The 26,857-nt window shown below is 35.5% G+C and overlaps 2 protein-coding genes across 4 annotated transcripts in view; one reads left to right on the top strand and one right to left on the bottom strand.

Moving 5' to 3' along the window:
- The window catches only part of LOC123871441 (flotillin-2), a 229,410-nt gene extending 215,762 nt beyond the window's left edge, over positions 1–13,648 (top strand). For 2 of the 3 annotated variants that reach the window (XM_045915258.1, XM_045915259.1), the window contains 7 exons: positions 6,375–6,607; positions 8,597–8,716; positions 9,226–9,333; positions 9,649–9,755; positions 10,153–10,336; positions 11,207–11,375; positions 12,173–13,648. In XM_045915258.1, coding sequence (XP_045771214.1) covers positions 6,375–6,607; positions 8,597–8,716; positions 9,226–9,333; positions 9,649–9,755; positions 10,153–10,336; positions 11,207–11,375; positions 12,173–12,222 — 971 coding nt within the window. In that variant the 3' untranslated portion in view covers positions 12,223–13,648. Of the gene's footprint in view, positions 1–4,997; positions 5,742–6,374; positions 6,608–8,596; positions 8,717–9,225; positions 9,334–9,648; positions 9,756–10,152; positions 10,337–11,206; positions 11,376–12,172 lie in introns of those variants that run through there. The other variant, XM_045915261.1, reaches the window with a different exon arrangement.
- Positions 13,649–13,748: 100 nt separating this feature from the next.
- LOC123871447 (L-asparaginase-like) lies at positions 13,749–18,756 on the bottom strand. Its single transcript, XM_045915277.1, has 9 exons — positions 18,491–18,756; positions 18,087–18,209; positions 17,789–17,901; positions 17,342–17,467; positions 16,234–16,358; positions 15,821–16,053; positions 15,359–15,519; positions 14,558–14,671; positions 13,749–13,873 (listed from the first exon to the last, which is right to left on the bottom strand). Exons 1-9 carry the CDS (start codon positions 18,561–18,563, stop codon positions 13,826–13,828), a joined length of 1,116 nt encoding a protein of 371 aa, XP_045771233.1. The 5' UTR covers positions 18,564–18,756; the 3' UTR covers positions 13,749–13,825.
- Positions 18,757–26,857: the final 8,101 nt, after the last annotated feature.

Below are 26,857 nucleotides of genomic sequence, written 5' to 3'. Positions count from 1 at the left end.
ACTCTATGCCCAGAAAAGAACCCCCAAATTTTCGTGTTTTCTTCATCATGCTTTAATGTCAGTTTTGTGTACTTGGAGTCAAATGCTTTATTCGGAGGTCATCGTACGTATCATTTTCCATCTAAATACACTCTGTATATTTTTGTTTCATCAGAAAAAATAACATTTTTTCACTGTCTGACAGTCCAGGTTTTCATACGTCTTTGCAAATGTAAGACGGGCTTACCTATGACAACGTTTCAACATGGGTACCTTCCTTGTTTTCCTTCCATACAACTTCTTTTCTACCAAACGCCTTTGAATAGTGCGTGACGAGATCGCTGAAGGGTTGTTTTCACTAAAATATTCTTTTCTTAGCTCGTTAGATCCTTTGAGAAGATTTTGGAACAATATTCGTATCATCTCAACGAAATTTCTTTCTCAATTTAGGTACGCGCGGAATATTTGACGTCGTTTCATACGTGTTAAAATGCTTCATAGAATTGAAAACCATTGTTTTCGAGCAGTGAAAATAATCAGCTATCTTTTTATGCAACTAATTCTTCTCACAATGTTTTATTATGACTTCACTTGTAGATTTATCACAAGTTTTACTTGTACCCATTATTTTTATAAAATAATCAAGTTTAATACTTTTACAGCATTAAATGGTGCCAAAAATTATACGAAAAGAGACTTAACCACTGAGGTTCTCTATTTAAACTTGAATAAAAAAATGAACAGTTCAGCGTTCTTAATTATGTGACCAGCCAGTCAGTAGTAGCACAAGATTCAGATCTAATGTAATAAATGTATCTGTTAATTTATTAAATAATAATGTACATAAATGAATACACTAATAATATGGAAAAGTTTTGTGATACCAAGAGATATGAAAAATAATACATGCATTGAGTTTATTAAAAAAATAATGATCTTTAAATAATCGTTCTTAATTATATGACCACAATTGTAGGTATAAGTATTTTATAGCTATGAGTACTAATTACCTAGGTATTAATAATTAATTCGTATGAAAAAAAGAAATGGCCAACCATTTTGTTCGTCACAAGAAAGTCATTAAATTATAACAAAATGTGAAAATATTATTCTTCATATTTTATTATGTTCTTCTTCATAATAATAACTAGATGATGCCCGTGACTTCGTGAATTTACGTTTTTGAAAAATCCTGTAGGAATATTTTGTTTTAAGGGCTAAAAAGTAGCATAATATGCCCGTTCCTACGATAAGCTACCTCTGTACCAAATAGTAGGACTAAGTTGCAAACTTCGTCTTGTGAATTTTGTGTTTGAGTGGGAACTCGTTGTTGTTCCGGAACTAAAAGTAGCCTTAGTATGTCCTTTTTCGGAATGTAAGCTATCTCTGTACTAAATATCGTCAAAATCGGTTAAGCAAACAGACAAATACACTTTCGTATTTATAATATTAGTATGGATTACGCCTTTGAATCAGGGTATTTTGATTTTTTAGGGTACTTTAGGGTGGATTCCTACAGAAACTAGGGTAAAACCAAATTGGTAAGTGTAAACACTCGCTTCAGTCCCGCCGCGATCGTCGCGAGCGGCGGGTCCCGCGAAACAACCCCCGTTTTCAGCCACGGCTCATGATTTTCAGTGGCTGAAGTTTGTGACCTTTCAGCAGTTTAGTGGTTTAGGTTTTGAACAAGATCACAGTAGTGAATCTTGTTTACGTTTGGGCGGGCGGTATTATGTGATTTTAGGATTTGCGGACGATGATCGGTTTTGATGTTTCGTGAACATTTTAAGTATTTATTTTTTTACTAGAGGATGCCCGCGACTTCGTCCGCGTGGATTTAAGTTTTTAAAGATCCCGTGGGAACTGTTTGATTTTCCGGGATAAAATACCTATGTTAATTACAGGGACGCAAGCTACCTCGGTACCTTTCATACAAATCGGTTGAGTGGATGGGTTTTTAGGAATCCCGTGGGAACTCATTCATTTTCCGGGATAAAAAGTAGCCTATGTCCGTCCCCGGGAAATAAGCTAACCCTGTACTAAACGTCAGAATCGGTTAAACTGTTGGGCCGTCAAAAGGTAGCAGACCGACAGACAGACAGACACACTTTCGCAGACTAGAGAATTTTATAATATTATTAGTATGGATTTTATTTTATTTGCATCTAATTGGAACGGCAGTGCCATTTACTACTATTTACTAACTAATAAAATTAATGATAATTTATTGTACTAACACAAAAGACACAAAATACGAAAAGATAAAACGAATGACACAATAAAGGAATTTGAATTTTGAATGTACACTGAGAGCACTGAATGAGCCTGTTCATTCAATGCTCTATGCGATATCGATAATAGCTTCACGCTACTGAATGTTTGTATTTCATTGCATTCCCGTGATACTGTATCCATGCATATTATTTTATAGTCGTGCGAAACACTTATGTACTATGTGTTTTAAATTGTAAGAGAAGCAGAGAAGATTTAATAAAAAACCATATAAGCCGCGTTATTGGATTGAAGCGATTGAATTCGCTAGCATTATCCTCTAAGTTTATGATAGGCTCAAACAGTAAAGCGATCATTTTATTTGCTGATAACTGAAATGTATCCAGAAGAAAAAACTTCGTCAATAGAAATGAGAGATACCTAAACGAAATATCTTTAATTCGTTGATCTTTTTTTAAAGTTATTTTATATGATTAGTGATTACTTGAAATTATTGTTTTATCAAACACATTAGAATAATTTCGTAAATGTTAGGTAGGTAGTTACCTACTGCTAATAAATCAAAGCTGTACCAAATCACCCCAACTTAGGGGTAATCAATATACGTCATCACAAGACGTCAATCTCAAGGGATGGGATATACCCAAACTCTCGCAAAAGTGCGATCATGCAAAATGATTGGCAACAAACTGATTCCCAATTCCTTTTGAACAACCACCTAAAATTTCCTTTTTTACACATGTTTGCCTGATCATTATCGGTACAATAAATATCGTAAAATTGACAAAAAAGAAATGTTACGAAGTCAGAGGAGTTTACTCGTAGCGCCTCCGAATACATGTTGTTTTATTCTCATTTGAAATTAATATCTGCTAAAATGATAACTCAAAATTTTAAAAACCCCCGATACAAAAACCTCTATAAGAAAACTAGAAAAGAGCTGATAACTTTCAAACGGCTGAACCGATTTTCTTCGATTGTAGCTAAGAACACTCGATCAAGCCACCTTTCAAACAAAAAAAAACTTAATTAAAATCGGTTCATTCGTTTAGGAGCTACGATGCCACAGACAGATACACAGATACACACGTCAAACTTATAACACCCCTCTTTTTGGGTCGGGGGTTAAAAAACGAACTTAATAAGGAAAGCATTGGAGAGCGCGCTAAGAAATTTTCAAATTGTAATGAGTGAAGGAACGGTTTCGTACCTGTGGTAGCATATCTACTATCACCGAAGTTTCAGGTCAAATATTAACCAAAGTTTTTTAATTTTATTGCTCACTAGATGATGCCCGCGACTTCGTCCGCGTGGATTTAGGTTTTTTAAAATCTCGTGGGAACTCTTTGATTTTCCGGGATAAAAAGTAGCCTATGTGTTAATCCTGGATATTATCTATCTCCCTTCCAAATTTCAGTCAAATCCGTCCAGTAGCTTTTGCGTGAAGAAGTAACAAACATACACACACACACACACACACATACAAACTTTCGCCTTTATAATATTAGTGTGAAGTGTGATAAATCTCATAATGAACCGTAATGTTCATTCTCGTTAATAACAGCACAAACTAATTTAATCCGATAAAGCGAGATTGAGTACCTGCCTGCTTAGATAGTAAGTCCAGGTCATTTAACAGGATGTCCAATGTAGCTTCATCATGTAAATGTGCAATGACAGTTCTGTAGGCGGATAATATAGATGATACTACTTAAGAGGGCTCTCTCCGTCACTCGTTTCATACAATCGTAGTTCCAATTCTCCCTTCAAAACTCGATATTTATTATGATCACCTTCTCTCACAGAATATTCCTATTACATATTTTGTAATATTAATGGGATTATTTTCTTTAGTAGGTAGCTAGTAACAAATATCATTCGATATAGAGACTATGCTTGGTACACAAATGTTTACGCGGAAAATCTTGGTTATCTATTGCAACTGTTTTCAATTATGGAACTGTATTATTAGCTGCTGATTGCATTAATTAAGGTCTACTGGACATATTGATTTGCGAAATCGATATTGTGTATAAACATAACATTAACTTATTTTTCTTGTGATATTGAATGAAATGGTTCAATACGAAATACATTTCTAGGGATCGGTATAGCGGATCGTAATTGGTATTGTTAGGTTAACGTTTTCGCTCGTTTTTGAATGTTGTTAGATATTTGAAATGAAAACAGTTATTTCAGTTGTTCTCTCAATTTTATTTTTAGGGTTCCGTACCCGATGGGTGCCTACGAGACCTAACTAAGCTTGTCTTTCCGTCCGCGTCCGTCCGTCTCCTCCGCCTATCTGTCAGCGGGTTATATCTCGTAAACCGTAATAGATAGAGAGTTGAAATTTTCACAGTGCGTATTTCTATTGCCGCTAGAATAACAACTAATAAAAATTTCAAAATGGCCGCCATCAAAAAAAAAGTGTTATTTCTTGTACGATGGTACGTAACCCTTCGTGTGCAACTCTCACTTGACTTGATTTTTTAAAATTATCTTCATTAGTTTTTTCCACACTGATTAGGTAATTAATATCACAGAAAAAAATTATACATAATATAGTAGGTAGGTACCTACAAGACGATGCCCGTGACATCGTCTGCGTAAGTTTCAGTTTTTTTTAAACCCGTGGGAACTCTTTGATTGACAAAAAGTACCATATGTCTTTCCCCGGGCTGCATTACTAAGACTAATTTCATCAAAATAAGTTCGATAGATGGGCCTGGAAAAGCTAGGAGACAGACAGAAACACTGTCGCATTTATAATATTATAAATATGGAATTTAGTTATATCTAAAATAACTCGTAATTTTTCCACATCAACTATAACTCCCTCTATGTCAATAATAAATGAAGATAAACATAATGTCGCATTTTTCACTATCAAGTTTGTATCAAACCAGTATCATTTTATTATCTTACGCAAATAATGATAAGCTTCCTATATACAATTGGTATGCAATTATGGCTCTTAATACTGAGGCATTATACCCTAGATATAATTGAGAATAATATATCTAAGTATCTACGTTCTCGTCATTGCAGTTTAGAATGACAGATAGTACCTACTTACTCGTCGTATATACTTCAGAACTAAACGTAGGATTTCTAAGGAAAAACTGGTTTCATACGAATATAAAAATAGTTAACTTATATAAATCAAAAAAAATAGTTTATCAAAGTATTTTTAGTAAATTTATGTTTTATTCAATAGGAAAATTAATTATACATGTTATATTATGTACTTACTGGTTTTTATTCTAAAATAGCCTAGTTATAACTACTCGTACATACCTACTATGAACATACTACGTCTTCCGACTCGGTCTATTATACGTAGTCTTAAAGAAGTGATAAATATTTATTTAAAATGAAAGTATAAATAGTGTGTGCACGTGACTGTGTCATATTATATTGGTAGTGATTAATAAATGTGTAGAAATCAACGCTATTATCATGGAAATGCTACGGATTGCCTTAGTCCCGTTGAGTCTTACCATCGGCCTCACATATCTTAATGTTAAGAGGCAAGTATGTATAAGAAGTATCATTATCATCATCATCATCATCATTGTCAACCGCTAGACGTCCACTGCAAGACAGGTCTCTTGTAGGGATTTCCACATGCCACGGTCTTGCACCGCCTGAATTCATCAGCTTATTAGTTTGTCATCCAAATCAAACCAAAACCGAACTTCACTTGTAGAAGTAGGTACTGATATCTGATTGTACACAAGTATTCATAGCTTCATGAATTTATTGATTTGTGAACTTTGAAGTTTAGTGCCACCTACCCCATGTAATAATTATAATTATCTACCCAGCTTAGAAAAGTATTTTTAGCAACTAATTTTAACAGCTTAAACTCGACTGTTAGAAAATTATCCAACTAAGCGATATCTTATTAATGATCTCTTAATGACTTTAAACCTAATAAGGCCAACACAAGAGCTTTTTAAAAAAGTGTCCAAATAGAAAAAGTATTCCGTATGAACAGATACTGTTATACATGTGAATGTATTTTTTCTATTTGGACGCTTTTTTAACGGACGTTAAAAAGCTTGCGTGTAAATGAGGCCTTAGGGTTAGAATCCGTAATGGCTCGTAAGTCTTCTTTCACTTGAGTCCTGTGAAGCTAAAGAAACTTTTTTCCTTACCAGGAACGCTTACAGTCGAAGAGGTGTACAAGGACAGGGACCAGTTCGCGGGGCTTGTCCGCGAGGTGGCGGCTCCAGACGTCGGGCGGATGGGCATCGAGATCCTGTCGTTCACGATCAAGGACGTGTACGATGACGTCCAGTACCTGGCCAGCTTGGGCAAGGCGCAGACGGCGGCCGTGAAGAGAGACGCTGACATTGGTGTTGCTCAGGCTAACAGGGATGCTGGGATACAAGTAAGGACCAGTTTTCAGTAATATCATCATTTTGTCTGTTGGGAGGTTTGTGCCGTGGCTAGTTACCACCCTACAGGCAAACCCGTGCCGCCAAGCGATTTAGCGTTCCGATACAATGCCGTGTGGAAACCAAAGGAGTGTGGGTTTATTGAAAAATGCCATACTTCTTCCAGGTTAGCCCGCTTCCATCTTAGACTGCATTATCACTTACGACCAGGTGAGATTGCAGACGAGGGCTAAAGTTAACGGTAATCGTAACGTAACTTAACCGCCTGATATGCAACTAGAATCGGTGACGCATTCTATAAAATACCGAGTACATATAGATTGTTGTTAAAAACCATTTGAATCAAGCAATAATTGCTCAATTGAATATTAATATCGCGTGTACCTAATACCGTATAGTTTGTATGACACTCTTACGAAAGTACGAGTAGGTCGCAGGTTGCATTCCACAAAGTCTATATTATGTACCTATAGATATTCTATAATCTTTTTGGATCAATCCATTTATTTCTTTTACTTGCCGGATATGTATAATAATAGTAAAAATTGTTATAATTTTCCTGAGAGATATAGTACAACGATCCATTACATTGTTTTTATTTTTATTTTATAGAAGAGCATATAAAATTCAATGTTGGTATTTAACAAAATTTTATAAAATCTACATATATTACAACTAGATGTGTATTACATTTCATATAACAGGGCATTTTTACTATTGTATATATTTTGACCTTAATGCTCAACAACTTATTTCTTTTGTGTGCCGTATTTCGTTCAACAAGGACCCTTTGCAGGGTTCTATAATTTCACCCTTGTCAGTTTGCCATTCGTCACCCTCAAAAAGGGTTTTAACAGCTTTTCGGATATTAGGAAAACTAAAACTTACTCACTTCTGCTACCGTATGCTGAACTATAACCTATAGGTACTCTAAGGATGATATACCTACCTATATAGAGCATGCTTTGACTATGTTCAGACTTTTAGAGTTAAAACGAGACATTTTTTTTTTTATTCACTATAGGTAAGCGCTTGACCACAATCACACCTGATGGAAAGTGACATATTTATGTGAGACAAATAAATCTGTCTCGTTTTAATGATCTTAAGTCTGAGCAAAGTCAAACTTCAAATAACATTCTATATATTTCGGTCTAACTGTATTATGGAAAGATATACAATAAAAAGTGGTCAGATTCAATCTTATTTTTTTTCTACTTAGTAGTATAATTATTGTTCGATAGCTATGTATAAAAGTTCATTTTATATGTACCGATGTTGCTCGAAAATATTCAGTTTGAATAATTTGATGGAGAGTTACACGTAGATACTCCAATGTTTACGGTCTAGTTAAAATCGGGTCACACCTGACCCCAAAAATCAGATTCATTCGAATTGTAATGGTTAAAATATGTTACTGGGCAGTGGGCAATACTGATTTTACGGCCAGTGCCATCTATGTTAAATGGAAATATGGGCCTGTCCTTAATGGTGCGGTTAAAGATAGTTTAGTCTCATTATGAAGATTGGTATGATTGGGTACAAGGTCTTAAATATCATTATTTTGACATAATTAGTATGGTAGCTAAAGTAGCGACAACGATTTTATTTTAGGTACTGAGCACAGAATAGCTTCTAGAACCATTTCGATCTTTAGAGTAAAGTGACAAGCAAATAGGCAATTGGTAGAAATAAATTCGTGATTTTTGCATTAGATGTCTAATTTAAAATAAATTGCCTTTTTTTCTTATTTGTATATCCAAAGAGAATTCCAGATAAGTTTTATTTCATATACCAACTTATAATATAAAAATTTATGTTTGTCTGTCTATCTATTGGGTTACCTATGCGTTCGGATAAATATCTGATTGAGTAGAAACTTTGTACAGGTGTTGTCGTTAAGCTTTCTGGCCTACACATTTCAACACACACAACTGTCTATTTATAAAAATAACTAGAAAATATAATGTTGCATATAATAGGAAGCAGAATGTGAGAAGACTGCGATGGACGTGAAGTACTCAATGGACACCAAGATAGAAGACAACGCCAGGATGTTCAAGCTGCAGAAGGCGCAGTTCGACCAGGAAGTCAATACTGCTGTAAGTATGCCAATACTATCTACTGCTTGAGTAAATGTTGCTAGTGGGCCAGCATTGAGCAAAATAAATGAGAGTTACGTAGTGAGAGCTAACCTTCGACTTTGGCATCGGCCAAAAAACTTCGGCTTCGGCCAAAATGACCTGAAGTTTTGATCGAAGTCGAAGGTTTCTAGCAACTGCCGAAATTAAATGAAGTGTCATGAATGTTAGAAGAGAAGACGCGTGGGTGGCGAAGATCACGATGTTATATTCATAACAAGTTCATGCGAAATCGAAGCCGATTTCTGGGCGAAGCCGATTAATCCACCTTTGGTCGGATGCCAGTATTGCCATATCAAATGAGTCGCAAGGATTCAGTCGGGACAAGGTCGTGCCGTATGGAAGTCCCTACAAGAGAATTATCATCATTAATATCATTAATTATTATCATTAGAGATGATGATCATCATCGTCAACCGATAGGCATAAATGAGATGAGAGAAAAATGAGATAATTTTTTTTTTTTTCAGAAAGCGGAATCCGCATTGGCGTACGAACTGCAGGCCGCGAAGATTAAACAGAAAATACGAAACGAAGAAATACAAATCGAAGTTGTAGAGCGTCGCAAACAAATTGAGGTAAATAAAACAATGTTATCAAACTTATTGATCACTACCTATATTATCAATGCGAAAGTGTGTTTGTAAGTTGGTTTGTTGGTCTGTCCTTCAATCACGTCGCAGCGGAGCAAGTGTCACCAAAGGCTGACTTTTTACTCCGGAAAATCAAAGAGTTCCCATGAGATTTTTAAAAACCTAAATCAGCATCAGCTAGTATAAAATAAAACGTTTTTGGACACAATCATAACGTATTTATACGTATAGTTGCCTGAGTTGCCAGTATCAGTAGTTACTGGTTTAACAGCAGTTAAACAGCTGGTTTGTAAATTTCAGGTTGAACAACAAGAAATTATGCGCCGTGAGGAAGAACTGATAGCTACCGTCCGCTTGCCCGCTGAGGCTGAAGCGTACCGTCTCCAGACCATCGCCGAAGGAAAACGGTATGCCCGTTAATATTATTTTTTGAAGAGTTAAGTTTTTTTTTTGATTGTGAGAGGCTTGTGTTTGAGGACAATCATGCCTGAGAAACATATTATATTTTCGCCAAGCGAAGGTGCGGACGTTCCCTAGTATTGAATATTTTTTATAATTTTTATGATAGTGTTGACCTACACTTCAGGAAGTTTCTAAATATTTTTTTAATACATTATCAAAATTGCAGAACCGGCAGGATTTGAACCTGAGTTTTCTGGGTTTGTGCCTGACGCTCTGACCGCTAAGCCACGGTGCCGCTTACTCACCTTTTCAATCCAACCTTTTCCAACTCAAATCCTGCCGGCTCCACAATTTTTGATATGTATTTAAAAAAATATTGAATATTAATTGTTTTGGTGACAGGACCCAAACTGTGGAAGCGGCTAAAGCTGACGGAGAACGCATCAAAGTGCTCGGTCTCGCCGAAGCGCACGCCATCGGCGACGTCGGCAAGGCGGACGCGGAGCGCATGCTGGCCAAGGCCAAGGTCTACAAGCAGTATGGCGACGCTGCTATCATGGCGCTCGTACTTGAAGCTCTGCCCAAGGTTTGTATCGCCATTTATTGAGGACTAGAGGATGCCCGCGACTTCGACCGCGTGGGTTTTTTTAAAATCCCGTTGGAACTCTTCAATTTTTCGGGATAAAAAGTAGCCTGTGTCCTTCACCGAGATGTATCCCAAGTCTGAACCAAATTTCATTAAAATCGGTTCAATGGTTGAGCCGTGAAAACGTAGCAGACAGACAAATAGACAGACACACTTTCGCATTAATTAAGTGGACGTAGACGTTAGACTTCTAAATGTAGTCCCCAGGATCCAGGAACGCCGTTGTAATAGTAGTGTCCGATGCGCCAATAAGGTATCGCAAGTGCCTCTTTATGGTCCCATAATGATGAATTTTGCGGCTGTATGTTAGTGTGTTTAGTGGAGCTGATAAGGGAGGCTAGGCTGTTGTACTTTCTCATCGCGAAGTAACTTTGCACTGGTGTTGCCGGTTTTGTTGGCGTTACATTTTCGGACGTGGCCACATTGTAAACCCTACTACTTGTAATTTAAATCATTAAAATTTGGAAAAAGAGCTGTTTTATGTTAGGAAAAATAACAAAAGTACGGAACACCATTTTAATATCCCAACTCGTAATATTAACAGTTATTCACTGTTCTCTATACACTCTGTCTTACCCTTATGTTTTAAACAGCCAACGCTAAGACGGACGGACGGACGGACGGACGGACGAACTGACGGACGGATGGACGTACGGACAGACAGATAGACAGACAGACAACAAAGTGATCCTATAAGTGTTCCGTTTTTCCTTTTTAGGTACGGAACCCTAAAAACTCTAGGGATAAGACTGTGTGGAGCCGAGGGGGCTCCGATTAAAAATCAATTGTTTATAATATCTTTATATTTAGATCGCAGCCGAAATATCGGCCCCACTTGCGAAGACGGATGAAATAGTGCTGGTAGGTGACAACGGGGCGACGGGTGAAGTGGCGCGCCTCGCGGGGGGCATCCCGCCCGCCGTGCGCACGCTCACGGGGCTGGACATCACCCAGGTGCTCAAGAGACTGCACCCGTCAGGTGAGAACTAAATAAATCGAAGAAAGAAAAAGAGAAGATGATATTGTCAAAGCTCATAAAAGCTATAGCCGCACGTGTCTTCAGCAGTGCCCTCAGTAAAAGATTTTACTTTTCACCAACGTTCATGGATATTTGAGAGTCGAAACAATGGCCCTTGACGGCCTTGTTTTAATGCTCATGTTGGTACATATATTTACAGCCAGCGCTCCAAGCAGAAACTTTGCCAAAATTAAAATCAATGGTACTGAAATTTTGACTTTAAATCGAACATCATTAGGGCCATTTTACTTTGACGTTATTTTGTTTCGACTCTCGAATACTATCAAAATTGGTGAGAAGTAAAATCTCGTACTGAGGGTAGATTACATTTTACAAAATATGACGTTAGCATCGTTTTAGTGTTGCCATCAATTTGATTGTTCTATAAAAATGGAATCAGGAAATAAAATCATGTCGAAATAATTATGGTATTAAAAATATATGGTAATAAAAACAAAGCAATAGAAGAATAAATGTAAGAAAATTTATAAAAGTAGACCCGAACGGGGCGACAACACGCGTATAAAAAGCCTAGCGAAGCCTAGAAATACTTACGTGTTGAGTTGTTACGCGTCAGGAGCATATAGGTTACATTTAGTATGATAAAGGGAGATACGACAAAAGTACGAGTATGAAACAGATATCCTTCTGACCCATCACGACACGACACGACACGTTTGTATATTTCCGGCTTAAGATACTCGCTAATTAACTAAATAATAATAACATAATAATTATAATATTATTATTTGTTACAGAAGAGTTATCCTCATCGACTCTTAAGAAAAAGGAGGTGACAGCTTGCTAAATAAAAGCTACGGCTACCTCATTTCGAGTGTCATAGAATGTATCAACAATATTCGTTACACCTTACTAAAACGGCCATATACGAAGACAAAGTATACTCGCGAACAAAATAGTTTAATATATTGAAAGACATTTATATTTTTTTTTCACGTTACCTCGAAAGTGCAAACAAGATAACGATACCACCGTCTTACTATAAATATAAATAGTGTACTGAGTAGTGAGCATAAAATATTATTATGTGTGCTACCAAAATGCATACGTACATACTTATATATTTTTATATAACAGGCGTTTGCAATATATAAAACTTCTTTATAAAATTGATTATGTAATATTATTTTATATAAAATATTATTAAGCTAATTAATTTTATAAAGAAATGTTCACTACTTTTAAAAAGACGATTAGTCATTACTGTCTGTGGTTTCAGATTGATTTAACGACAATATGTTTGAAATTTAAACTCTATATACTGTATTTTGGAAGCTCACAAAATAGATTTTAAATGTTAAATGCTCAAGTCTCTAGCGCTGCAGTCATTGTTTGTATCATAATCATATCACATCAGCGAGCATTTATTACTTTATGTATAATAGAGACTTTGCTTTAAACTAAATACTTCTTTGTATTATTAAATTATTTTCGACGCTCCCCCTGTCAAAAAAAATGATACAAGTAATGACGTAACGTATACTTTCTTTTCATTCCAAAATAGGTGTCATTTGAAGAATGTTTTGAGAATAGTGTCTTAAAGTTTTTATAAAGAAAAAAGAGATCTTTGTAACTGTAGACTGTAGAAATTTAGATTTTGTACTGTATTCAACAAAAAATAAACAAAGTGTTCTCATACACTGCCTTCTTGTCGTAGGAATATTTTACATTTTTATTCAAATTGTACATTCACATTAACAATTGTGCGTGTTCAAAATAAGATATTTAAAAACTTTTGTGCTCATTATGATACTTATCGATTGACCTATACAATGTCCACTTTTGTGACCTTACACGTGCTTAAAAGTAATTTTAAGAAAATTTATGGGCAGCTGTGTCGTCACAAACGTTTGAGCTATTTGCCGCATTTATCACGTTTTCAAATTGTTTGTAGAGATTTTACCATTTTACCGTTGTTTAACAATTGTGAATGTGACTGTACGTTGTGTGATGAACGACAATTTGCTGTTTGTAAAACTCGCCGTGAAAATGCTTGGAAATATATTTGCTTTTTTATTTAAGTTTACCTACACTGATTAATTAATTAATTAAATGCACAAAACTTTGTTATTAATTTTATCACAATTTTATTATTGTATTTTTATTTACTCATAGGAAGTATATTAATTGTCTATTATTATTATTATTGCAGTACCAGTAAGTACTGATTGTGTAATGGACCCAATATTTTTAAAATGAATGTATGGAAAATATTTCTTTGTTTTATTTAATCCATTTTTCAATGTGGGTTTCCCATTCTTTAAAAAACATTATAATGAAGTCAGATGAGAGGGAAAAATAATTAACAGTAGATAGGTACTATAGTAATATAATTTATTTTACTTTTATAATTAAACTCTTATTAAACTAAAAAAATCTGTTTCTGTTCGTCAATGGTTTGGATTGTGTAATTCTCCTCGTATGTTAGTTTTCATTAGCTGCAACAAGAAAAATTCAAAATAACTTAGCGAATATTTGAGCTAAATATATAACCGATTGGTCAGGGTTTGAAAAAAGTAAAAAAAAAAGCATCTTTGTTAAAATTTTTTTTTTTTTTAAATATGATTGAATGGCAAACATGGCTTATTATAAACATCAACAATGCCAACCCTGCCAATTGTTATCGTCAACAGGGTTTTCTTATTAGATGACTAAGAGCGATTACGCACTCATCTGATCCATTCGTGACAATATCTCGGATGTGCCTCGGATTCAAATCGGACGCATGAAGTATATATGTCAAAGATGTCCACTGAATAGCTTAGATTTGGATCAGAGATCGGATTAGCAAGCAATTTCCGAGTTCGGTCCGAGTTTTTTGTATCCGTATTCTCACAGACTGATCGATCGAATGAGTGCGTAATCGCTCTAAGTATGTAGAAATGTACGTATTTTCTTCGCGGCATCCTATTGGAACGCTAAATCGCTTGGCGGATTGGCTTGGCTTGCCTAACGCACGTAGGAAGGTAACTGGCAATGACTGAAGCCTCCACCAGACCAGAGACAGTTTAGAAATTATACATTTCCAAATCCGACAGACAGACAGACAACGAAGTTATCATATAGGGTCCCTTTTCTTCTGGAGATACGGAAGCCTAATAGTGAAAATAAAGTATACCTACTTCAACTTTTTCCTGATAGCTAAGTTCAGTTTTTGTGAGGACGTAGGAGAGTTTCGCGAGCGCTGCCTCGGCGGTCATGTCGAAAGCTGGCACTACACCGCACTCCACCAATAGCTGAAAACATTATTTGTGTAAGTATCCACACTTTAATATCATCAAAATATAGAACAAGAAAAGCCCTAACTCGCTGACTGACTCACATAAACCCTAGAAAGTACTACGACTGGTTTTTCAACAGCGAAGCCGCGGGGCGGTCCCTTGTAAAAATTATAAAATGTGTCTGTTTGTTAGTCCGTAGATATGGACCGTCTGAAACCTCTTTAAACGCAGAAAACAATTTACTCGTGCCGGGATTTTTTACGATGCATTCCGTAGATTTCCACGACAAGACCGATGTATGAATTTTGGTCTTTGCACCTTTGCAGTATCTGAAAGGATTGCTTGTCAGTGTGTATCATGTACGAGAACCAAGGTCACTGACCTAGCCCAAACTATTAGCAAGCTGAAGTGGCAGTGGGCAGGCCACGCCTGTCGTAGAGGCGATGGCCGTGGGAGCCGAAAAGTCCTTGAGTGGAGACCGCGTATAAGCAAGCGTAGTGTGGGACGCCCTCCAGCACGATGCATTGACGATATACAGCGGCTGGCGGGAAGTGGCTGGATGAGGAACGTTGAGGACCGAGTGTGGTGGCTTTAGGGAAGGCCTATGTCCAACAGTGGACGTCCACAGGCTGATTATGATGTATGGTCACGTGCCTCGCTATGCCCAAGATGATTATACGACATAAAAAGTAAAAATCTTACAAGTCCAGTCTCGTAGATAGCCTTCCCCAGCACCGTTCCATTGATGCACTGCGTCACGTTGACAACTAGGACGTTGTTCTTCACTGCCTTCTCTATCTCCCTGTAGATCTCTTTGCGCTTGATTGGGATGTTGCCGTTACCGTACGTTTCAAGGACTACACCTATTAAAAATCGTTTCAGTAAAATCCTCACACATCAGATATCAGTTATGCTAAAGAATTCGTTCGATTGAAAACTAAACTTAACATTCAACAGCCATAAGAGTACGTATTTATAGAAAAGTAGTGTATAAATGCGAAAATGTCTCTTCTGTGATCTGTCTGTCTGTCTGTCTGTTACCCATAGCTTCACAACCATTGGTGAGTTCATTTGTTTCTAACGACGATGAACTAAGTAGGTATAACAAAGTAGGTATGATTATGAAATTGACATCCACGATCTATTGCGTTATTTTATTCTTACCTTCCATTCCTTGGAAGACCGCTCTGATGATTTCGGGGGTAATGGTGGGTGCTACTTTTAACACGTACACTTTTTGAGCGAGTTTGTCATGCAACCTGCATTCATCGGGAACGGAGCCAGGCGGGTGGATGAGCATTTTGGGATCAACTTCAAGTGTGGTTTTCGCCTCCAAAAGTGCAGGGAAATTCGGGGAGTCGAATGCGTATATTCTTGTGTTTGACACTTTTTTTACTCTGCAAATAACATAAAAATCTGATGGAGTGGATGAATTCATGTTCAATCATGAGCATGACTCCATCCAGGTTAGGTTAGCTGTTTAGAAATTACCGTGTGGTATGTATGATGTCATATTCAATTAAAAAGTTCATTGAATTAAATTTTAAAGTATGTACCTACTGTACATAGGTACCTACCTAGTTCCTCTGAAGAGTTTAGCGCCAAAAAATACTGTAACTTCCGGAATGTGTAATGTAGCTGCGATCAAAATCGCGCATAGAATGTTATTGTTACCATCGCTGCGAGGTTGGAAGATCGGCACCTAAAATAAACTCCATTTAAAATCACCCTGATCCACTTGTCGTTCTACAATTAGATACCCTGTCCACCAGATTCGAAAGGCTGACTTATAAAACTATTTCAAAGTATATTTGAGTCAAATATGGCTAAAGGTAAAAAAAATATTGATTAAGAAATAAAATAAAAGAATTCGTTTAAGGACAACTTACAAGAGCAATCCTAAGGATCTACCTACTTATAGATGCATCGCTTAGCTTAGCTTGCGGAGCCCATTTTTGAATCACTTTTGACCCGCTCCGCTACATCAGCTTTGGTGGAATAAACGCATCGTTTTTAGGGTTCCGTACTTCAAAAGGAAAAACGGAACCCTTATATGATCACTTTGTTGTCCGTCTGTCTGTCTGTCCGTCCGTCCGTCTCAAGAAAACCTATAGGGTAGGTACTTCCCTAGGGTGTTTCTATTTTCAAAGTAAGATAACTATACCAAGTGGTGTATGTATGTATGTAGTGAACACAAGAAACAACAAAGTGAAAATTTAGTGCTAGTGCAATATAATGAACACAACAAAGTGTCATAAAATAATAACTAACGATAAACTAAGAAATATGTCAATGGACGGACTCTTAGATATAAGTACTTTTATAAGTTTAGGTTAACATAATATTACTTATTAGCTTTACTCGTAGGCTAGATTGTAATTCTAATAAAGTACTGCTGTCAGTACTTTATGGTTATATAATAAAAGTGGTGTATCATATGAAAGGGCTCAACCTGTACATTCTAAAACAGATTTTCATTTATTTTTATGTATAATAGTCATTGATTTATCGTACAAAATGTTGGAAAAAATACCCGAGTACGGAACCCTCAATGCGCGAGTCTGACTCGCACTAGGCCGGTTTTTTTCGTGGGGAAATCTTCATGGTTACCACCGTGCCCGGGGAGGCACTCACAGTTCATTTAGAAGTTTTGTTTCAATAAAAGTTTAAAAAGTTAGAGCTGACCTGTGCTCCAGTGAGAACCACGGTCTTTCCAACGGATTCCAACATGAAAGATAACACCGAGGCACCGTATGCTGTCGTGTCCGTCCCGTGGAGTACCACAAAACCATCGTAGTCATGATAAAACCTCTGAAATTATAGAAAAAGTTAAGTTGCCCATCTTGAAAATAAATTGACGTTTCGCCCCGACACCCGAGCACGTGCGTCGAGTGGTTTTGGGATTTGTGTGGTGATGCGTACCTATTGCTTGCTTGGTGGCTAGCTTTTCCTGCATGTTTATCAGTGGGAGGGCGGGCAGTTCATGTCGCATTTTGCATGTTGCACGTTGCACCATACAGATTTGTCAGGTTTAGCGGATTATAGCAAATTAAGCTTTTGGTTCCTTGTGAATTCATACAAATGAAGACACGGATTAAAATTAGAATACCTAATAAACATTGATGTTATTACCTTAATGTCGCGAGCCATTTTGAGCCAATCATCTATCATGAAATCCGATGAATCTTTCAATTCGTCATATTCGAGAATTTTGTATAAAACTTTGATTTCCGTGTCTTTGCCATCTGAAAGGAACAGTAACAAATTAATATTTTCTGAATGAAATGCATTTTATTGTTTACTAGCTGATCCGCCCAACATCGTTCGGGTGAAATTTGATATACCTAGATACCTTTATATACATAATAATATAATACAGCCTATTTACTTCTGGATAAGCTTTCTAATGGGGATTTTCTGTTCATCTTACCTGGTAGCACGAGATATTCTGCTTTGTCAGTCTTGGCCAAGTGTTTCTGCCAATAGACATCGTCATGAAGCTGCGATAGTTTTCTGATCACCCGGTGCTCGATGTTTTTTTGTGGGACTAGTACTGAAATCAAAGAAATAATTAAATACTTAGCTGTATAGGTACAAATTATAGTTGAAACTATAAAGACTTGCTTTTAATAAAAAAAAAATTGCTTTTAATTGAAAAATAATAAGATAAAGATTTTTATTCAAGTTTATCATCAATGAAGTTTATCTATCGATGTAGAATGTACCTACCTAGTAGTTTTTTTTTAATATTTTTAGTTTATAGTACTTACTTAAATTTTAAAAACAATTGAAATGAAAAATATTAGTTTCTACACCATTCAATAATTCACTTACCGCCTTTTTCATTTTTCAACATTCCAAAAGTTCCGCCCGTGTAAATAACAAGAACTCTTTTAACTTGACTCATTTTTAACCGATTAAAAAATTAAGGTTAATCAAGTAATTGCAAAGATTTTTTTAATTATTCAAATGCGTGGCGAAGGTATTTGATCGTTGAATAAACTAACCGAGTTACAACAGAGGAGATGATTTAATATTGTGAACTGTTTCATTTAACGATAACGTTTAATAAAGCAACTCATGGCGTAATATATTCAGACGGTTATCAACTATAACTTGTTTATAGTGATAAGATTTTTTGCTAGAGGATGTCGACATCACGGTTATTGGAGTAAGTAGTTGTGATAACGGAGTGCAAAATAATGGGGTGCAAAATTAATCTAACTTCTTACTTCTACTAGATAACAGTTTATTTTTAATCATTTCTCAAGATGTGATAGCATACGCTTCGTGTGAAAAAGTTTTTCACCACGCTTATCAATTTATCTATAGGTAGGTAGGTACTAATATTACAAAGAGGTTAGTAGGTATCAGGGGATAATCTACGAAACTATGTATCCAATTTCTAAAAATGCTTTCACTCATAGATAGCTTAAATTATCTCCGAGTGCTATGGCTATTGGCTATAAATTATGTAACGCGGATGAAGTCGTGAGTAAAAACTAGTGATGGAAGACAAGTGTAAGTTTACAAATGTCAAGGGTAAGGTTCTCTCTAGTATCAGCTACTACAGTACATACTTACCTACAGGAAAAGCAAGAAATAGAGTAGGTACATGTTAACAACTACCTCAAGATGCTGCCTTATATCATGAGTCACAGACATCTAGACCTATATCAGATTAATTATTATTATTTATAAATAATTGGCGGGAATGGATTATAAATCACATTTAGTTATTAACTATTTAGATCAATACATATTGTGTCGTATTTTACATTTAGCTGATATATAATTGTTACGTTAATTGTCTATTACATCACCATGGTTTTACCTCTGTGGTAATTTGTCAAATAGCTTTCCGAAAACTAGTACCTACCTACCTTAAAAATATATCTGTCAAACTGATATAAATAGCGAAGGTATCGTAAAAGACGGGTATTGAGAAATAATAATTGTAAGCGAAAACTATTCTCAAAAATACAGTGAAGTGAAATTGGAAAGTGTCTATTATTCAAACCTATCCCTATACTTCTGCAACAGTCAGAAGTGGGATCACAAGAAGAGAAGAGAGCAGAACATTGAAGAACGTGAAAATAAAATATTTTTTTCTTCTCTTCTGAAGACACCACGCCTCTCTTAGAAAATAACATCATGGGCCTATATCGACGCAAACTCATCTTCAAGATGCGACCCGAGGACTGTCCTGTGTATTATAATATCAGAGGACTTGAAGTTGAAATACCTACGAGCAAAATTACGGTCTACCAATACCAGAAGCCCTACTTACTTTATTGAGGGTACCTACTTATCATCATCGAAAAATTGTAGAAGAATCTACTACTTCGGCGCAGGCTTCAAGATGAAGAAAAGGGGAATAAAACTTTACTACGTCTTCGCCACGCGGGGACAAGAAGCGCAGCTGTAATCTACTGACGGGCTAGCCACCACTCGCCGCACCGTGCCAGCTGCCACTCGTCGCATCGTGCCAGGAACCACTTGCCGCACCGTGCCAGCCGCCACTCGTCCTCCTGTGTCGCCATAGCAACAAAGTCGAGCATACCCGCACCCGGTGAGTCGTTTTAGGTATATTGACTCTAACCATCAATTTTCTGAGCATATGCAAATGCCTCTCGAAATATTAACAATAGTGCAGATAGAATATTTGCCTGCCCACATTGATACTGGAAGTTAATTTTTCAAATGATTCGATAATACCATAAGTATCTAAAGTTTTCATCATAGAGGAGGTTTTGGGTGCGCATACATACAATCACTTAGCAGATTATGTAAAAAAATGTGCATGTGTGTATTTTTTTTTATAACAGCAAAAAATAAGTATCTACTTAATTGTGATCTCTGCGATATAGGACAATTCCCTTAGCAACAGATCGTATGGCATTGAATGAGTGAAATATCAATTTTGTCAAACTACCTTCGTTAGATAAATTAATAATTTTAGGTATATCATCAAATCCTTTTTTTTGTGAGATTATTATTTACAAATTAAATAACCTGTATACGCGTTATTAAGTAGATACTCCAAACACCGCTAATCCTGTGGAATGAATTGAATTACAAAAATTCTGACAACCGCCTCTACCGCCATAGCTCAGTGTGCTGATTAATAAAGTAGTTATATACAAATACAAAATACAAAAATATTTATTTCGTTAAAATAATTTTACAGAGAACACATAGAAATTAGGACCATCCCAGTAAGTGCCTAGATTTGCTACTAGTACTTGTGGCAGACGGCCCCGCTCTTCCATAACATCTTTTACAATTGAAATAAATGAGTAGTTCCTACTAGTAAGTAACATTCTAACTTGTGACAAAATAATTTAAGCTATTTCATTTCTGGAGGTCTTAACCGCATTGAAATATGTAGGTATACAACTTATGAACATAGGTGATGTAGCAGACTCTGTACTAGTACAAAAATTAAAGGCTCATGTCTAAATGGAATTACTCTGATTTGTTAGGATAAACCGCAACTAGCGATGGCCATCAGTTCATCATGGTACTTTGAAATGTGAGGATAATATGTTAATAATTTAATCCTTAGCTAACTTTAGTGACTGTGTGACCTATTCATGTTAACGGGTGAATGACTCGCCAAATATCTATATAAATAAGTCTGTGTGAATTATGCAAATTAAAGACTGTATGACAAACCCAATGAAAGTAAGAAAAACAGCAATACTTCCAGCCAAATAATCTTAATATACATAATTTAATTTATAAAATTAATTATAATAGAGATTACTAGGTGATACCTAACCAGAAAGACCAGAAAATAGAGCCAGATTAACCTATATCGGAAACTTAATTTTTGATAGTGCCAGTATGTACTGAACTTTTTTTAGATAAATGTATACTTATTTTCATAGTTAAAAACAAATCATTTATACAATTGGGAACACTTTGATCGTCAATTGAATTTATAAGATGATGATGTAATGGTGACGATTAATTGCTTAAATTCAAAACTAAGCGAGAATTCCAAACGCGCCTAGGCTAGGTCTGAGTAGAGCCTACAACAAACTGAGCTACCTACTAGTTTTATTTTATTTGTTTTTGACAAATCATATGTAATAAAAATGGGTACTTATACAAAAGAGACTATTGTACCAAACTACGTTAACTATTGGCTAGTATAGTACATAGAATTCAATAATAGGATTATGTAAAGGTCAAAAGTTTATAAGTAACAGTATGATAGGTTTATTTTATTTTATTTTACAAATTATAGGAAGACAATTTGTTCGATTGCTGAAAGACTGTATCAATCATTATTACAATCTCAATCGCTGTGATTGGTATTCTTATCTCAACAATGCATTGACATAGCCGGAAATGAGTGAGCGTCGACCAATTAGAGGTGATTGCGATTGTGACATTATGGCCTTATTTTGCCGTAAACGAGCTAGGACGTCGTAACGTCCAAGCATAAAATTTAACTTATTGATTTATTTAATAAGAAACAATTAAAATATACATATTCTACATTTATTAAATACTTACGCACTATAACATACACTGATATGAATATCAATGATAAGTGTACACAACGTTTGCCATTTATTGTGCCAAGTAAACTTAATATTATGGTGGGTAGTTAGCAAGAAGAACGATAAAACTAAATAAATACAAGTATTAATTATTATTTCACAATTACATATTAAAATTAACAAATACAAAATTACTAAACTGATGACAATTAATGCAATTGATGAAAGTCTGATGCAGAAAATTAAGCTGGCAGCGCTTACTTTAAGATTCTTTATGAGATTTCTTTGTCTTTATCTTTATATGCAGAAACATTTTTTTAAGTGCTATTAATAGATTAAATAAAATACATAATACCATAAATACACAGATTATAGAATATATAACCTAGATAATATCGTATATCGATAACCTACTAAAAACAACAGATATTAATTTTGAATCGAAAGAAAATCTTATGATATTACTAAAACAGTAAATGCTGATTAACATCAAGATAATGTCTTAATGTCTTCGCTAAAGATATTTCTGAGTATCTTCACTTAAAGAAATAAGTGACTTCTCTATCTGAATGTCTGAGTGACTTCCCTAACGGAACGTCTGTGTGACTTCCGTAACGAAACATCTGAGTGACTTCCCTATCTGAATGTCTGAGTGACTTCCCTAACGGAACGTCTGTGTGACTTCCGTAACGAAACATCTGAGTGACTTCCCTATCTGAATGTCTGAGTGACTTCCCTAACGGAATGTCTGTGTGACTTCCGTAACGAAACATCTGAGTGACTTCCCTATCTGAATGTCTGAGTGACTTCCCTAACGGAACGTCTGTGTGACTTCCGTAACGAAACATCTGAGTGACTTCCCTATCTGAATGTCTGAGTGACTTCCCTAACGGAATGTCTGTGTGACTTCCGTAACGAAACATCTGAGTGACTTCCCTATCTGAATGTCTGAGTGACTTCCCTAACGGAACGTCTGTGTGACTTCCGTAACGAAACATCTGAGTGACTTCCCTATCTGAATGTCTGAGTGACTTCCCTAACGGAACGTCTGTGTGACTTCCGTAACGAAACATCTGAGTGACTTTCCTATCTGGATGTCTGAATGACTTCCCTAATGAAACGTCTGCGTGACTTCCGTAACGAAATCCTCTTCCTCTTAAAAAAATATGTCAACATCGAGAGTGAAGATTGATAAAATACAACAATAGATAATGTAAGTAGTAAAAGAGGCTAGTAGACTCAGGAGTCAAGACTACTTTACTTTATTTTCACTACCGTTGATAAGCATTACAGTAAATAACTTCCTCTTCTTGTTAGCCCCTATTTATCCATTGTTAGACATAAGTAGGTCTTCTCACGTACACGCCATTCTTCTGAAGGCTGGGTGAGCTTCCTTCAAGTTTTCCCCGCAAGCTTGGTGATGTTGTCGGACCAACAGTATGGTTGTCTTGAGTAAATATAGTATGTTTCAAAAATACAAAAGTCATGAATAAATTAAAATATTTTTTAAACTTATGTCTATATGCCCTAATTAATTACTAATTAACTTTTGACATGGATGGCCCATTAATGGAGTGATAGTGTTTTATAAAATAAGAAATTCCTTTTGTTTGCATTCTGGTATCTAATATAATAAACTGAGACATGATAATAATTGCCAACTATCTCCAACCTCGGTAAATTTATAAATTCTCAAATAGTGCGGATAAGTGCTAAAAGACATTCTTTCATTTTCGAAATTGCTCTCCTAGATGCCTTGTTTTGTATCAACCCTGTTTCTGTTTCTTGTGGAAATAAGATTTGTTCCCTTGTACTTGTGCTTTATTTTGTTCCTTATTCCTCATAGAAATTCACCTTCTGAGTAAAAAAAATGCATTTTAAGTACAATGTCTGTACCTACTTTGTGGCATACCCCTAGAATATGTCTGTGAGATCTTCCTATGAATAGTCCGTATGAAATCACAAAGAAGACTGCATGACCTATGCAACGAATCTGAATGAGCTACTTATTTGACGCACTCTGTCACCTACGCAAATAATCTGGGATACCTGCACAAATGGTTTATAAGACCTACATAATGAGCCTGTGTGACCCAAGCAACGAGTCTGTGTGACCTGTGGAACGAGTCTGAGTGACCTACACCACGAGTCTATTTACTTATCTAGTCTATTTACTACTTATATATACCTATTATAATATCTGTGTGACCTTTCAATGATAAAAATTTATGCTGCATGATTTATTCAAAATGGGAAAAATATAGGTATATGTGCTACGTATGTACAACATAATTTGAAAGTACCAAAAATAAACTCTGCTAAAACAAAACCCTCTGCCGACCTGTTAATATCTAGGTATAATTATAAAAATATGAAGTAATTGAAAATTACATATACATTAGAGAAAAATGAGTATGAAATTCAATAAACGTTTAGTACGGATTAAAAGAAAAAGGGCTAGAAATGAAATTTCGTATAAATATGGACACTGTTTTGCTTTCCAGGTTTATAGGTGTCATCCCCGTGGCAAATTCATCTTTATAATAGAAAACGCTAAAGCATCGAAAGTCAGTTACTTACCTAGTTACTAACATGATAATAGTATTATGTTAGCGACCTCGAAAGATACCACCGAAACCTGCAAGATGTTACAATTTAATACCTAAATCTTATAGCAAATCATTAAAAAAAAAAAAGAAGAAAATCAATAACAATTTTAATATGAAGTAGGTAATAACTAAAATGAATCTATTGAATATTATATCATATGTACATATTTCTAATTTAAATTATGAATGTCTACTTGATCATGGTTGACTAAGTGAGACACTATTATTATTTAGCCATTTAATGTTGATCACTTGGTGGCGAAACAGATTGACCAAGCGTTTTTTAGGTAACCTCTTAAGTGCATATTACTGTTCGGTGTTTTTCTTTTGCCAGGTGGCCAATGATGCGAAAGCCGGGATGTTATCTGCGGGCCGTGGGGCACGGCCTTTCCAGGATGGCCGAGTGTTAACAACTACCTCAAGATGCTGCCTTATATCATGAGTCACAGACATCTAGACCTATATCAGATTAATTATTATTATTTATAAATAATTGGCGGGAATGGATTATAAATCACATTTAGTTATTAACTATTTAGATCAATACATATTGTGTCGTATTTTACATTTAGCTGATATATAATTGTTACGTTAATTGTCTATTACATCACCATGGTTTTACCTCTGTGGTAATTTGTCAAATAGCTTTCCGAAAACTAGTACCTACCTACCTTAAAAATATATCTGTCAAACTGATATAAATAGCGAAGGTATCGTAAAAGACGGGTATTGAGAAATAATAATTGTAAGCGAAAACTATTCTCAAAAATACAGTGAAGTGAAATTGGAAAGTGTCTATTATTCAAACCTATCCCTATACTTCTGCAACATACATCATTCGAATATAAATAAATATTTAATACTTCTTATGAATTATTATTAAATATTTATTAAGTAAAATGGCGTACTTAATCTATTTAAATTCTAATGAGAGATCGTACGAGAGTAGGAGAGATAGCGCTCAACAAATGTAACCCCAAGTGTCGTAGTTTTAAATTCTTGTGCCAAAGTTCTTGCATTTGGGTAATACCCACATATCTATTAATAATATACAGATAGGATGAACTAAAATGCTTCATGTCTGACGTTGTATGTTAGTAATATTTTATTGCACTAATAAATACTTTCCGGAAAATTAATTTATAACTCCAAAATATTCTAGTGTCTGAAAATTATATATTAAAACCTCTAGATATCTATAGTTAATGAACTTAAAAGACAAGAGCTATTATTTCTACACCAAAGAATAATATTAATATTGTATGGAGGCGATGTACACTGGACGAATCAGGCTCAGGAGGCGACTCAGTACTGTCATTATTAATAGGTTCTTCGTCTTCCGTATCGGTAGTATATTCCCTGCCCCAAATACCAAAACTGTATAACTCAGCGTCTAGGTTCCTCAAGTTAAACATGTTAACGCTGTATAAATCTAGGAGTTCATTTACATCTTCAAAAACATAGTGAGCAGCCTTTAGAGGCATGAGGGTTGTATCCAAAGTGACTGGGAAATATACTGCTTCCTTCGCTAAGAGAACTTCGTCCGTCTTTGGGATGGGCATGCCTGCGGTTATATTCAAGGCTTCAAAGATAGCTGTCGAATTTGCCGAATATTGCGGGAATCTGTAATTATAAAGATTTAATATCAGGGAAAAAAATTATTGAATATTGTTAAGCTATATTTTATATTAGTAGTTGGTTATAAAATCATAAACTTATATTAATTTGGGGTTTTTATCATTCCCAAAAAGTAAAATATTAGTTATGGTTTTTTTCGGGACAAAAAGTTTAGTCATTAAAAGTTAGATAACGATAATCTTGGTGGATTACGTACGTACGTACATATCTACTACCCGGAAGAAATATATTGTTATCATTTTAAAATTATATTTTCTAAAATATCAAAAATATCTGATAACATCACAAAAATTGATGTAAGCTATGTTTTTCAGAAAACTCAGCATAATGTACCTAAGGTACTTAAAACGCTTTCGTGTGCAAAATACGTCTGCTTTTTAAATCAATATAAAATGTAAAATCATTTGTACCTACATCATGAATTTGCGCCATATTTTGTC

This window comes from Maniola jurtina, chromosome 13, assembly GCF_905333055.1.
Source record: "Maniola jurtina chromosome 13, ilManJurt1.1, whole genome shotgun sequence".
NCBI classification, from domain to species: Eukaryota; Metazoa; Arthropoda; class Insecta; order Lepidoptera; family Nymphalidae; genus Maniola; species Maniola jurtina.
Note: the sequence above shows the minus strand (reverse complement) of the source record. Positions and strands in the feature narration are given on the sequence as shown.

What these genes read in the sequence shown, in the direction of transcription:
- LOC123871447 (XM_045915277.1), bottom strand. Translation starts at nt 18,563, where the DNA reads ATGAGTCAAGTTAAAAGAGTTCTTGTTATTTACACGGGCGGAACTTTT. An exon ending in AGAATATCTCGTGCTACCAG is followed by an intron (nt 17,902 to 18,086) that starts GTAAGATGAACA and finishes TGTTCCTTTCAG; the next exon opens with ATGGCAAAGACACGGAAATC. An exon ending in TGGTTCTCACTGGAGCACAG is followed by an intron (nt 16,359 to 17,341) that starts GTCAGCTCTAAC and finishes AGTTTATTTTAG; the next exon opens with GTGCCGATCTTCCAACCTCG.